This window comes from Plectropomus leopardus, chromosome 7 (genome assembly GCF_026936395.1).
Source record: "Plectropomus leopardus strain MGB_pleo_1.0 chromosome 7, ASM2693639v1, whole genome shotgun sequence".
NCBI lineage: Eukaryota > Metazoa > Chordata > Actinopteri > Perciformes > Serranidae > Plectropomus > Plectropomus leopardus.
This window is the reverse complement of record NC_142182.1, coordinates 29,352,505-29,367,280: the sequence shown is the minus strand read 5'-3', so window position 1 is coordinate 29,367,280 and position 14,776 is coordinate 29,352,505. Positions and strand designations below refer to the sequence as shown.

Genomic DNA, 14,776 nt, shown 5'->3' with positions numbered 1-14,776 from the left:
ATATTTTCTTGTATGTATAATACATACATATGATAAATAGATAAATTTAATAGATAAATAGTGTTAGAAGAAGAGAAAAGCGTGCAGCTCTGTACTTGACAGAGGCTCTATATAATAAAGGGTCCTCTCCTGGGCTATGCATATTTTATGTATGTATCTGGTAACATATCGTATCTGTTTGGTGGACAGTAGGAAGCTCCAGACGCATCAGCCTCTGATTCGCTGGTTGGCTGGGACCTCGCCAAACGCGGAAGTGACGTCAAAAGCGACCATCCAGAGACAGTTTCGGTATTGGTATTTACAGAAGAGTCAACAACTGCATGCATACGCCCGGGAGTCCACCGCGACCTACAGACGGGCTGCCACCCAGAGAACATGGCGCCTTTGTCCCTGCTGAGGCACAGGGACTGTCTGCAGAGGGCGAACATTTTCTGTAACGTGTTACGGAGTTTACACCACCGGCCATTCACATCTCGCTTATGGAAACGGAATTTCGGTGCCGTAGCCAATGGAGTCGGTCAACTACTGTCACAGCGACCCAGAGCCAAAAACTACGCAGCATCTGTTTGTAGCAGCTCCTCAGACGGCCAGGACTTGACAGAGAGGCTGTGGTCTGTTTACAATGAGACCAAAAGACAGACTGAAGGTAAGGACACTGATGAAACCGCAGCAAACAGTCACAGGGACACAGCACTGCGGTAGAAGCATTATAAAGAAGCGTTAGAAGCCGGTTATGACTCTTGTTTCTTCAGCTTTTTTCTGCAGCCTTTCAGACCGTAAACTCTTCCTGCTGTACACATGATGGGAATGATATGTTGTAGCGACAGTACAGGCTGTGGTACTTTGTTACACACATATAGTAGAGGAGGAGGTCAAAACAGCACAGACACCAGTAAAACATGATGTAACTCAACCCCAGTCTGCTTGGCTCTGCGAAGACTTTTATGGAAAGAGGATTTTCGCGGTGGTAGCAATTATTCCACATATTTTGCCTTCTCTCCTCCCAGGCTTGTTTGAGCAGGAAACAGGCCTGTAAACACGATTCACTACTTCACATTAAATACTTTCTTCTTCTTAGTTCTCAGTACTCATCTTTTACTCAAGTAAATGTAGAAATAGTTTGTTACAAGTAAAAGTCCTGTATTCAAAATCTTACTTAAGTAAAAGTACACACTGCTGGACATCTTAAGCTATAATCTAATAGTTTATAATTTTAAGTTAGAATAAAAATAGTACATCATGTTTATTAGTGGATTTATTAGTTTATGAGTGGATAAGAGTCATCTGCTGTTTGATATCATCCCTCGTTTGCCAATAAAATGTCTGCGATCGATTTCTATGAATTTGACTTGAAGTTGAGCATTTTCCTGACTCCACCTGACGGAGTGGCCCGGCCTTGTGCTTAAATCAAACACACCCACACTCAGTGTTAGGTCAGTTTTACCGCCAGGTGACAATATACAATTCCAGATTCAGATAGTGATATTTAGCCGTGATAAAGTGTGGGTGTAGTTTTTTAAAATAGTTTGACAAGACAACCGTTATTGACAGTAGTTAAGATTTTGTGAAGTAGTTTGGTAAACTACAGTTTTAATGCAACACTGTTCATAATTAGCAAAATGTCTGACAGAGTTTTTCAGTCTTTTACTGTTAAAGAAAGAGAGCCCTGAGCTTTATATTATCTCTATATAATAATGTGTCTTGTCCTGGATTATAAATATTTAACGTATGTGTCTGATAAGTGATCGCAGCTGTTAGGAAGTGACTGAACTCCAGACGAACACGGCATGATGAGGCTTCTTATATTCAAAGTGGTTATACTGAGAAAAAAGTAACATTAATTGGCAAAAACTTACATGCAGATACTTGATACTGGGTTTCAACAGACTAACAGCCTGGATGATTATCGGTGCCCATATTTGGCATTTTGCTGAATGATCTTTATCTGCGTTTTATTTTAGTGATTGCCCATAAAATTAGTTAATAAAAAGTGTTCGTATTTCACTCAACCAACACCAGGGAAGGCAGTCTGCAATACATGCAAAGAAAGTATGTAAGGGATGTGAGGAACGTTTCATTTGTAAAACCCCAGGGAGCTGTTTTATTTGTTCATTTTTTTAACTTAAATTTTCACTTAACTTTGTGAATAAAGTTGCTGGGAACTTGCTGTATGTGATGTGGAAAGTTTCACTTTTGATTACACATTTGTCAAGTCATTTAAACAACATTTTGTGTTGGAGTTTGTTATATTCCAAATTTTTAAATTTCAACAGAAACATTTTCATTGTAATTGTAAATGCATATCGGTTCCAAATATCAGTTATTAGTCTCATTAAGTACTAATAATGGGTATCAGTGTTGGCCCTGAATATCGATCAACCCCTAATTGAGGGACTGGCCCTATTCACCGAATCGAAAAACAACTGATCCACCTCCTTCAAGAACCTGTATGTCCTAAGAGATGCCTTTCTGCTATAGTCACACATAATATTCCCAAACTGCAAAACAACCCCCTGTCTCCTCTTTCTCCCCTTTCAGATTTAATCCCAGCCATTTCCACCAACTCCATCAACCCTGACACCATATTCGCCAACAATGAGATGAGCCTGCGAGACATAGAGATCTACGGCTTCGACTATGACTACACCCTGGCGTTCTACTCAAGGCACCTCCACACCCTCATCTTCAACATAGCCCGGGACATCCTCATCAATAACCACAGGGTGTGTATGACCGTGTGTGACTCTGAGAAACCTGGCACTTCAAACATGTTTGTTCCAGATACAGACAGGAAGCATTCTTCTCGGCTGAAACTGACTTGTAGTTTAATTGAACAAAACATGGTACGGAGAGCTCATTACAGAAAAATATTCTAACTGTTCATCTTATTTCCATTTAAATGTCATAGACACGAAAAATCCCGTCCTCCTATCACAGAAGCAATTTCTAAACTCGTGGTTGCGTCTTATCCTATCTCAGGCCTTCTATATTATCTTAAGAAATCCTAAAAATAACTGGATTTGATTCTCGGCACTGTCCTGCCATGCCTGTATCTATGTTTAGTATAGACACAGGACTGCATGTGCCTTTGACTATAATGTACTGGTAGGCTAGTCGAGATGGTAAAGCCATAATATCAAAGGCGCTCACTTGTCACTGGCTAGCTGTCATGGACAAAGAAAGACAGGCATTCATATAGCTACAAGGAGTCAGAGGCAGTCATCATGTCGGTGGAGGAGTGGAAAACTCAGATTTTGAAGTTCTCTTCTCAGTTATTTGAATTAATTTCAGACTAACTCATTTAAATCAAGCCTGTAAAACCTGAGCAAATCAGCTTGATTCCCTCAAAAACATGGAAAAAAATGACACAGAAACTAGCAGAAAATTATTAAAAAGTACAAGAAAATTATAATAAACAAAACAAAAAACAATGACCTGGAAAAGGTGCTTGAAAAAATTCTAATAATTTTGTAACATAATTTTAAATATGTAATTATGATCATCTTTCCTGAGCTTTGTTCTATTTTCCCTAGACATTTCTCTCTTGCTTTAAAAAGAATAATTCTCTAAATTCGTTAATTTCTTGCAGTTTGTTGACAATTCTCACCAAGTTGCTCATTGCCATTTTCTCATGTTTTTGGAAGAAATTGCATCAATTTTCGTAGGGCTCAAAAGTTTTAATGCTTGTGAAAGGCATCTGAAAGCACAAAAAGTGATATTGCTCCAGGTTTTAAAGGTTTAATGGAATTCAAATCTGCATCATAAGTTTTTATTTTTTATGTAAAATAATTAACCAGGAGGAGCTGCATTGATATTGCAAATCTCCTTTAAAAGAGTGCCCTGGCCAAGACAGGCAGCAGCATGCAAAGTTTTGGACAAACATGTAATATCACAGCATACCAAGCAATATGGCCAGCTTGTCCAAGATAAGATAAAGGCAGATATTCAGTCAAAGCATCTGCCACCTGATGCACCTCTCTCCAACTCAAGCTAGCTGAAATTATGTGAATATGTCCAGCACGTGGGGCAAGAAAACAAAGTTATCGGGGGTTTTTAAAAAATCATGAAAAAGTTAGGAAATTTTGTCCATGAAAATGTATGGGAACCCGAAATCTACTCTATCTACCAGCTCCCCAAGACCCAAATCAGTCTGCAGCAGATTCAATTAGCTTAGAGGGGCAGAATACCTGAAAGCCCCTTTCCCACTCCAAGACAAACTTTTGGGGCAGATAGCAAGAGTACTGCGTGTGAACATGCCAGCAGAGCACAGACGGTAGCTTCCAACATTTTTCAGATGGATAAGGTTATACAGAGAAGAAGGAAGCAAGTTTAGAAGTCCTCATAAATGAGGACATGCCAGTGATTAAGTCTGGTGAACAATGCAGGCCAACCAACCGCAGCATACAGGGAGGTGTGAGCAGCCGTCCAATCAGCGCATTTCGGTTTTCATGTTGTTCCTTGGACAGGGTCAATTCCTATCATTCTAAAAAAAACATGTTTCTGTAATACCAAAAATCCTAAATGTCATCCTAGACTGAGATAATACTGGATTTGAGACTTTTGAGGACATTTCTGTGGTGAGGCCCGTGGACAATAAAAAATCACGTGTTTTTATGTTTTTCCTTAAAAAAAAAAAATCAGAATCCCACCAAAAAAGTGTTGCTGCCATTGAGCGAAGCATTAAATTCCCCAACATTTCCAGCAGAGATGCTGAGAGATAGAATACAATAAAAACAGTTGTTAAAAGCATATCAATTACCATAGAGAAAGAAAAAAAATTTCATCCACAAACTGCCGTCTTGTGACAAAAATATAACCATTACATACAGTTAATCTGTTTTCAGCATTAAAAACACAAATATTTCAGAATAAAACGACTTCAACAGGTTGAAGTTGCAAGCTTTAGTGTGACCTCCTTTTCTACTTAACGTGTCTTGAACTCCTTGGGCAGACAACATGAGATTTACATTACTAAACTTCTGGTTTATTCACACCAGGTTGCATTCAAGACCTGTCCAAAGCTTAGTATTGATTGTCTGAGCTAAATTTGCCATATGATTGTACGAGTCCATAATTCACACTAAATATTGTCCTCAGTCTAAAGACACCAATTTGTTCTGACTTTTTTGGTGTTTGGTGCTCTCTGTGTTCTTTGTTTATATCTTAATAAAGAGACTGAGTAATATATAGATACGTACATACCCACATGACAGCTTTGCCAAAACAACAAATCAACAACAACAAATCTTGGCCAGAGACTTTTGCACAGTACTGTATGTACCAACGTACACATACACACACCCATATCTTAAGATAGACTGCTAGTAGTGTTTAAGGCTGAATGTGTGGAAGAGCTTTGTGTGATAATAAGCAGAATAATCCCCACAGATTTAATGTTTAAACAGGGTTAAAAACGCACCGTCATGCATCGTTTTTACCTACATAGGTAGATTGTGGATTAGCAGTTCACTCCATTGCTCAGTTCTTTTAAAAATTTAGTAATGCTTTGATGTGTTGTCCCTGAAAACAGTTTTTTAATTTTCATTTATACTAGTATCCAGAGGGGCTGCGAAATTATGAGTACATTCCCAATTTTGCTGTCAGAGGACTTCACTATGATGTTCAGAAGGTGAGAAGGTCTTTGCTTGTCTAACAAATCTGTTTTATATTTTTTGCATAAGTTTCACCATAGCCTCAGTGTTTATTCATCGTCATTTCTGTGAACTACTTAATGATTTGAAACAGGCACTTCTGATGAAGATAGATGCCTTTCACTACATCCAGCTGGGAACTGTATACAGGTATCTGCACTGTGGTACTTCTCACATCAGGGTGGTGGGTAATAAATAATACACAGAAAATTTTGAAATTCACACAACATTATGTGAGCATACCACAGTCAGAATCAGGAATACTATATTGATCCCCAGAAGAAACTGGGTCATGCTGCAGTTGCTCTCGTGCACATAGAGAAATTGAAAAAGATAACATATGTAAAATATGTGCAGTATGCTACAGCATAGAGCATATTTTATATGGAAAAATATAAGAAATACAAATATCTGCATCATACTTCACTATATAACCACAGTGTAAATAAAGGAGATGAAATGAGAAATGCAAAGAATAGCATGTTTTTCTTTGGTTTATCATTACTTTTAGGAGTTTGCGTGTGCTACAAAAGACATAGCGCAAATTCTAAAATTGTCAAAGCATTTGATATTTTGTGTTTCTTACACAGGGGTCTCCATCCAGTTCCTGAAGAGGAAGTAATTGCCATGTATGAAGGTTGTCACGTACCTTTAGAGATCATGAGCGACTTTTATGGGAAGGTGACGATCGTTTCCTCTCTTATCTGTAACCAGACAGGCACTCTAGAAAGAGAAATGACAGAATATAATGAAGTTAATCTCTGTCCTGCAGAGTTCCCATGGCCACACCATGAAACAGTTCATGGACATTTTCTCCTTGCCTGAGATGACCCTCCTGTCCTGTGTCAATGACTTCTTCATGAGGCATAACATCGACTATGAGCCAGTGCATCTCTACAAAGATGTTAAGGTAAACTAACTTATTGTTCTGTCATCTTTGACCGTTTTGCTATCTTGGCATTTAATGTGTTTCACACAGCAACATTCCCTGAAATTTCTCTTAATCGGTTCAAAGAAGAAATAAGAAAATTCATCTCCAGATGCATAAAAAAACATAACATTCCAAATCCGCTCTCCCAGGACGAATCCCACTTGATCATAAATAACCTATTAGCATAGGTAACGCCCCCGTAACACTGTGTAAGGGCAGGTGTGGTGGTGTGAGCAGAGACTCTGGTACATGCACAGGAACTGGAGAGATGCCACAAAAAATGCTTTAAGAAGAAAAAGGACTTCAGCAGTAGTGAAATAGTTTTAAATAATAAAGCAAACAAGTCATTTCCCAGAAAAAAATAAATAAATACACACACACAGACACACACACACACACACACACACAGATATATATGTATATATATATATATAGATAGAGAGAGATACAGTATATATTTGTAAAAGTATTAATACCATATTGCAAAAATATTCTGTATTCTAGTAAAAAAAAAAAATTAAAAGACTTTAATGCAAATATTTATTTACAATTAGGAAAATTTAGTATTAAAAGTAAAAGTACCCCGTGCAGAAAAAGATAGTCAATTTAATAAATCCAAATAACAGAACTAATTAAGGTAAAACCAATAGGTCTTCATAATTGAGAAGGTGGACCCATGAAATGTTTTTGCATGAAAATTTACTTCAATGATTATTAAAATAGCTGCCAATTCATTTTCTAACAATAGACAAAATCAGTTAATTGGTATATTAATATGGTTTGTGTGCAAAAATCTTAATTTGTAAAGCAATTAGTAACAAAAGTTATTCAATAATTTAAGTGAAGTAAAAAGTTAATTATTTTCCTCTGAGGTGATGTGAAGCAGAAGCAGAAAGTTTTATAAGATAACAAATAATCATGTAAAGAAAAAGTACCTCAAATTGTACTTGAGTAAATCTACTTAGTTACATTCCACCACTGATCAGCAGATGGACGCACAGTTACTGAAATTACAGTAACTAGGATCAGTGGACCAAGTACAGTAGTGTATCTTTTGCCTACAAATTTAATAATCCAACCCTTCTAATTATTTAAAAAAAAAACTTTGATTGATGTTATTAATGCATTTAAGTTCATAAAATTTAAAACTTATTTCCATTTGCATTGGAAAAACAAACGTATGAACTGCGAAAGCAAGATTTTTTTCTTTTCTTGGTTACAGCACTCTTGACAAGGTAAAATCTTCTCTTACCTAAGAGAAGAGCAAATATTAGAAAACATTGGTGAATCCCAGAAATCAATGGATACTAACAAAATAAGAACACGTTGTGTATATGGGCAAAAGTAAGAGAAAATTTGTGGGTATATTGCTTCTCGCAAGGGGCCCAATATTTGCGATAATCTGACACTTTGATTAAGTTATTGTATCTCCAGGGGGAGATAGTGTGTAACGATATACAGCCAAATATTTACGTTTGCAGTGTGCTGTGATACTCCAGCCATTCAATCCCATCTTAATTTTAGCTCTGAAAACCGGTGTCTAATTTTAGTCGAGCAAGCCCGCCTCCAGCCATCTGCGTCTCTTCTCTGGTGGGTCTGGTGCTTCAGAGGGAGAGGGGCGAGAAATCAGCGCTGTGTTCTCCCTTTGAGGGCAGCTGTCACACTGGTCCTGTCTATTCTGTCTGACACTGCATCGTTTTTGACAGATCGCTGTCATTAAGAGCCCTCACACACACGCTCTCAGTTCCACGAGTGCCTCTCATATCTTTTCAAGGACACGCTGCTTAATCTTTTTTCCCCCCTGCCAAGCCTGATTTATTATTCAGCGTTAAACTCTGTGGCTTTATTGCTTACTTTGCCTTTCACTTTTGTGTACATCAAATAATCCTTGCATGTGATAAACTTTCTTAAAAACTGCCCTTAAATTTGCAACTTTGCAAGGAGGGGTCTATTTACCCACTTGCTGATTCAAAAGCAGAGGCAACACTTCAGAAAATTTGGTGGAAACTTATTCACTGTGTCACCACAGTAACTAAACTCCAGGGTCTGCTTTATTCATAATCATTTGCATTCAGAGGTGCACTTTCTTCGTGCTTCCAAGTCAACCGTTTATGCACAGAGCAAAGTGTTGCTACTGGGGCTGAATGCTAACATTGTGACACTGAAGTCATGACTTCTTGGCTGAGGACTGTTTACTCTTCCTCTTCACAGGAGGCCATTAGAGATGTTCACGTCAAGGGCATTATGTACCGAGCCGTGGAGGCAGATATTGGTAATGTTCTCTGGATTTTTATCGCTTCATTTGAGCCTATATAAAAGAAATTATGCATCTGAGTTGTTGTCAAGACAATACAATTAAATTAGGAATAATGAGGCTGTGATATACAAATAAAAAAGCAGAGTTTTATCTGTGCAAATTCTATCAGCATCACCCTCTCTGTGTTTTCTCATTTTCCAGAGAAATACATTTGCTATGGCGAGCAGAGCCACGCTGTGCTGAAGAAGCTGTCAGAGCATGGGAAAAAGATGTTTCTCATTACCAACAGCCCATTTGACTTTGTGTAAGTGTGAGCAAACAGAGCGCAAGTGGTTGTTGCTGTGATTAATTAAAAACGTCTTGCAGTGGTGTACTACTGTTTAATTGGTGCTACTGTAGAATGCCTCAGCTTTTATACATATGCAGCCACACATCAAAGGGCTTTCCAGCCGCAAGTATTTGTAATTCATCCCAAGTCATTGACTATGAGCTTCTTTTGAAGTCAAACTTGATTGCACAAAATGACTAGCTCTGCATATCCAACCTTAAAAAGCTTCCCAGAGTCCCAAAACATTAAACCTGTGTCCTTCATTTAATAGCTTAGCACATTCATTCACCACTGCACTAAACATGGAACAAAGGAAAAGGCTGTCCGCAGACTGTAGGCAGCCCCAAGTTTTTAACAATGCAATATTTCAATCTCTAAGTCCTCCCAGATCCATATTCAATATACATGTTGACAATCCACCTATGTTTTCATCATCCCCATCCTCTCCTTTACCTTTGGAGCTGTTTTAATGCCTCCGTGCCAGCAATAGCTATTCAAATTAATGCAATATTTCAAGAATCTTTTAAAGGATTTTTTTCCAAATTTGGCACAAATGTCTACTTGGACTTAACAATGAACTGATTAGATTTTGCTGGTCAAAGGTCAAGGTCACTGTGACCTCGTCCATCTCATTTCTGTAAGCCCAATTTCTCAAGAACACCTTTTAGGATTTTTACTGCTGGTGTATTGTTGAGCCATCAGCTCAAGCGCTTTTAACACTACGCTCATGATGAGCTTTAAGATGATGCTTAAAAGGTACTGTCTTAAATCTTTGTCCATCTCAGGGACCGAGGAATGAACTACATTGTAGGGAAGGATTGGCGGGACCTGTTTGATGTTGTGATCGTTCAGGCCGACAAACCTGGTTTCTTCAATGACAGGAGAAAGTAAGTTTGTTTGCGTCTCATCCTGTGTGTGTGCTTTGCCTCTTTAATCCCACTAGGGGCCTCCTTACCAGCAGTTACCACTAGACCTTGTTCTCTACAGGATTTGTACATGAAATGTACATAGGTGTGTTTGTTTTAGAGCTGCCAATATTGGGATTTGTCTTTGTGTATTTTTCCCCCAGACCTTTCAGACGAGTGACAGACAAAGGTGCATTGCTGTGGGACAGAATTCACAAGTTGGAAAAAGGAAAGATCTACAAACAGGTCCGCAGTTCATGCCAGTTTAAAATTGCTTAATTTCTCTTGGATACACCTTATGAAGTGCATTTTTTAATGTGTGCATCTTTGATCACTGCAGGGAAACCTTTATGAGTTCCTGAGACTCACCGGCTGGAGAGGATCCAAAGTGCTCTATTTTGGTGATCACATCTACAGTGACTTGGCAGTAAGCAGCATATTCACAACAAAGGCCTCATTATGACTGCACAAAACACTCTTTTATGAAAGATTATTAAGAACAAAGATGGGAACCCTGCTTTGACCATGCTCCATTTAAGATAAGTGTGTTCCACCTGAATTAAAGGGCCAACGCTGGCCGAGTTCATCTTTATATGCAGCATATGTTGCATATAAAGATGAACTCGGCCAGAGTTGGCCCTTTCTAATGCTCTGTTAGAAGAAGCACATAATGAGATACTGAGCCAACGCTTGAAACAGAACAAAGATGCTAAAAGGACTGGGCTGAGAATGTAAGTCTTCATGCATTAAACCACAGTTACTGTAGCTCTGCAGTGGGTTTGGTTGACAGGCATTTTAATGAGTGTCAGTGTCTCCTGATTTATCACACCTACCACATCCACAGTAGTGAGTATCACCTTATTTACCTTTTCATACCTGTAACCTAGCAACCTCCCAACAGCTGCCCCTCATCTGCGCTCAACAAACAAACTAGCATTTTCTTCTTTTTTTTAATTAACTGCGTCACAATGAGTTATTATAATGACTGGGATAAATGAATGTGTCTGATCAGCTGTAAATGGGGATAATGAAATACAGAGTTTATATCTTTGGCATAATGCCGTGCTGGTGGCAGGCTGCCAGCTGTCAAACATGTCATCCTGCTTATTTAGAAAGATGGAACATGGTGTTTGTGGTTTACGCCAACCACAGCTTACAGCCAGCCTCTCCGGCCGTACGATGAGATCGTTACTGTAAGCAGACACAGAGCAGAGGCATCTCTGAGCTACTAAGGAGCTGCAGGAGAGGGAGGGATGGAGCGATATTTTATTTCTGCTTTATGCCGTTTAATAAAGAATCCAATTACACAGCAGAAGTCGAAAAATTTTTTCTCACTTCTCTGGATCAATTTAAGCTTAGTTTTCAGCCACACGCTCCCTACTTCTTACTTGCACTTCCATTTTAATTGGTGCTGTTTGCAGCAATCAGTCTGGGTCAGTCTTTACTTGAGCTTTAGGTGCATAAGTGCAACCAATTTCAATTATTTTTTTTCAACTTATTTGTTCAACTGCATTGATCGTATTTTATGCTGTGAGCATGTGTCAAGTATATCTGAGTACACACACTACTGTGCCTGCTGTGAATGTGCAGACGAGGTTTATGTCATACCTGTTTCAACAAGTAATCATAAATGTGTGTATGACACTGTGGTAAAACAGCAGCAATATACTCATATTCAGGCTGTACTATACAATATGTGCCTCAAGCCAACAACTCAAGTGTATTATAAAGCACTCCCTTTCATTTATCATTGCTCTCATGAGCTCTCTGCGATTTTCAGAGCATAATCATGACATCAATTCCTAACTGGATGCAATGAGAAACAAGGGAAGGCATGAATATCAAACTGTTTCAGAGTTTCCCAACAACGATGTCCTGAACTGCTCAGTGTATGCTAAGCGATGTGTCCCTCGGTTTAAAAAAAAGGCTAGATTACTGTAACAATTTCACTACACACAACATTATGTGATTTTTCCAAAACTTTCAATGTTTTTTTACTAATTCCATGACTTCTCCAGACCCTGAAAATATGATTGTGAAATTCCATGACTTTTCCAGGTCTTCCATGAGCATGGGAATCCTGTTTATTAATTATTATTGTTACAAATTAAACAGCCATCAAGAATAATAAAATCGATTGTTTGTTTTTAGACCAGTAGATCTGGTTTGCTGCAATAAAAACCACCAAAGTGAGCTGAACGGACTGAAACCTAAAACAGATGTTGACAAAGTCTTCCTCTGGGGACATCATTTTCCATTAAAAAAGGCAATAAATCACAATATATGTCCACTTATGTTATGTATGTATTACTCACACAGAAGAAGTCCTTTATCCTCAATTATTCACAATCCTGTTCTTTTGTTTTGTAGGATCTGACTCTGAAACATGGCTGGAGGACAGGTGCCATCATCCCTGAGTTGAGGAAGGAGATCAAGATAATGAACACGGAGCAGTACATTCACATGATGGCCTGGTTACAGGCACTGACTGGACTCATCGAACAGATGCAGGTCAGTAGATTTTATAAAAACATTTTTATCCTACCTTTATGCTTTTATCCTCACATTTCTGTGCCTGACTTCTTTGCACTGCTCCAAAACAGGTACACAGGGATCCAGCATCACAAGCTGTCGTGAAGGAGTGGATCAGAGAGAGAGAAGCCATGAGGTGACAGAGATACAGAATTCTTACAGTCATGAAATTCCTGGAAAAGTTATGAAATTGAAAAAACTGTTTTCAAGGCCTGGACATAGTTTGGAATTAAAAGTTATGGATTGTAATAGCTTTTGTTTTAGTTTTGTTTAACTTATACTAATAAAAATCCCCAAACATGTCTAGCATTACCTAAAATATGTTGAATTTCAAATATAGCATTGCACTTTATGGCACTTGATTGGATTTTCTGTTTGCTATCCTCAAAAAAAGAGGCATGGCCTTTGGCAAAGTTCTTATTTGTGTTGTTCTGGTCTATTGGCATATGCAGATAGTTGGCAGCAGGAATGTCTAATTTAAGAGTAAAGACAGCAAGCATTAGTAGTTTGCTTATCCGCTTTGGAAAAGTTTTAAAAAATTCATGGGTTAAAATGCATAGGGAACCCTGGACATAATTACCTTGACAGCTTTGATCATTCAGTGAGATCTTGAAGAAGTGACGGAACCTCATCTTGATGTGTTTTCATGGCAGGTCGCAGACAAAGGACATCTTCAACTCTCAGTTTGGGAGTCTCTTCCGGACGTATCACAACCCCACGTACTTCTCACGCCGACTCTCACGCTTTGCTGACATCTACATGCCCTCCATCAGCTGCCTGCTCAACTACGACTTTCAGCACACCTTTTTCCCTCGCCGCACTCCCCTGCAGCACGAGTCTGCCTCCTGGCCTGAGCACTGCCCTGCTGGTATCAGCGTCTCCTCGCAGCTCAGCAGGACCGGAGCGGAGTCTGACTAGAGGAATAGAAGAAGACGAGGATTGAACAATCTCCATTGCTGATGAATTTCTTTTTTTTAGGTTTTAAGATGGCAGTTTAAAGGATGCATGCCACATTTTCAGATATAATAGATAACAACCTTGTAAACTGTTGGTGTTTATTAAGCTTTAAGATAGATATGTACTGGCTCTCAAATAATTAAGTCTTCAAGCAGACCAGCAGATTTTGTGCTTTGTAAGCAAAACAAGACAGAATGTTTTCATTCAAAACATGGACACCTTGTGTTTCACATTTTTATCACACAGAATTTGAAACATTGAATGCACTGATTGTTCTAGGTTTGCATCTGTGTGTGTGTGTGTGTGTGTGTGTGTGTGTGTGTGTGTGTGTGTGTGTGTGTGTGTGTGTGTATCTTGGTGTGTAAGGGAGACAGAAGTATAGTGAGAGATTATGCAAAGATGCTGTGTTTACACCGTGTAAACAATAGGGGGCAGTCACACATCATGTCTCTGTAGAATGTATTATACACACTACCTTTGCTTTTTTATCCTTTGCATCTGTAAACCTGTAAGAGACTGTCAGTGAATTTACATCACAAATTGGTGTGTTGCCTTAATCTCTTTTTCACATACTGCAATGTCTATATTTTTGTAATAGCCAACTGTGAACTATGGCAATCAAGCTTTTTTTTTTCAAATTTGGCATCTTATTTCATTTAATTTTTGAACTGCTTCTTATACGTGTTCTGAGAGAAAGTATTTAATTGCCACGCAACACAGCCTGTACAGTATGTCTCATTTCAGCACGTGGGAAATGTTAATATTTGTCAGGGGGAAAAAAATAGAGCTTCGTTGCTATATTTAGTCCGCCTGTTGCTATTTGATCTGTTAAGACAGCGTTGAGTTTCTTGGCTTTGACACTTCGGCAGAAAATGCGTGAAATGTTTTCACACATGCTGGGATGAATGCTGGAGAAGAATGATGTACATTGTGGAAAAAGGGAACTCTTAAATATCAGTGGCCACATCCAAGACCTCAGTGTTTGTGTTTCTATAGTTTAAAATATGATGATGTGGATTTTTATTTCACTATTTATTAAAATGCAAATGGAATAATGATCATTGCCATGTGCTTGTGTCATTAATCTAAAGCAACTTAGTATAGCTGGATAATTATGTCATTAGATTTAATTAGCAGGTATGTGTTTACCGAATGTGGAGACCATTTGCAGATTATCATCTTTTCCTTTTTCTGTCTGCTGAATAAATAACCAAA

At 38.5% G+C, this 14,776-nt stretch overlaps 1 protein-coding gene across 1 annotated transcript; it reads left to right on the top strand.

Moving 5' to 3' along the window:
- The first annotated feature begins 260 nt into the window (after window positions 1–260).
- On the top strand, window positions 261–14,619 carry nt5dc3 (5'-nucleotidase domain containing 3). The gene is made up of 14 exons (XM_042496710.2): window positions 261–646; window positions 2,539–2,723; window positions 5,555–5,629; window positions 5,746–5,801; window positions 6,242–6,332; window positions 6,424–6,561; window positions 8,794–8,854; window positions 9,041–9,143; window positions 9,953–10,054; window positions 10,237–10,318; window positions 10,413–10,499; window positions 12,443–12,583; window positions 12,676–12,740; window positions 13,258–14,619. The coding sequence occupies exons 1-14, from the start codon at window positions 376–378 to the stop codon at window positions 13,520–13,522; spliced, it is 1,722 nt and encodes a 573-aa protein (XP_042352644.2). The 5' UTR covers window positions 261–375; the 3' UTR covers window positions 13,523–14,619.
- The last annotated feature ends 157 nt before the right edge of the window (window positions 14,620–14,776 follow it).

What these genes read in the sequence shown, in the direction of transcription:
- nt5dc3 (XM_042496710.2), top strand. Translation starts at nt 376, where the DNA reads ATGGCGCCTTTGTCCCTGCTGAGGCACAGGGACTGTCTGCAGAGGGCG. An exon ending in CAGCTGGGAACTGTATACAG is followed by an intron (nt 5,802 to 6,241) that starts GTATCTGCACTG and finishes TTTCTTACACAG; the next exon opens with GGGTCTCCATCCAGTTCCTG. An exon ending in AACAGCCCATTTGACTTTGT is followed by an intron (nt 9,144 to 9,952) that starts GTAAGTGTGAGC and finishes TGTCCATCTCAG; the next exon opens with GGACCGAGGAATGAACTACA.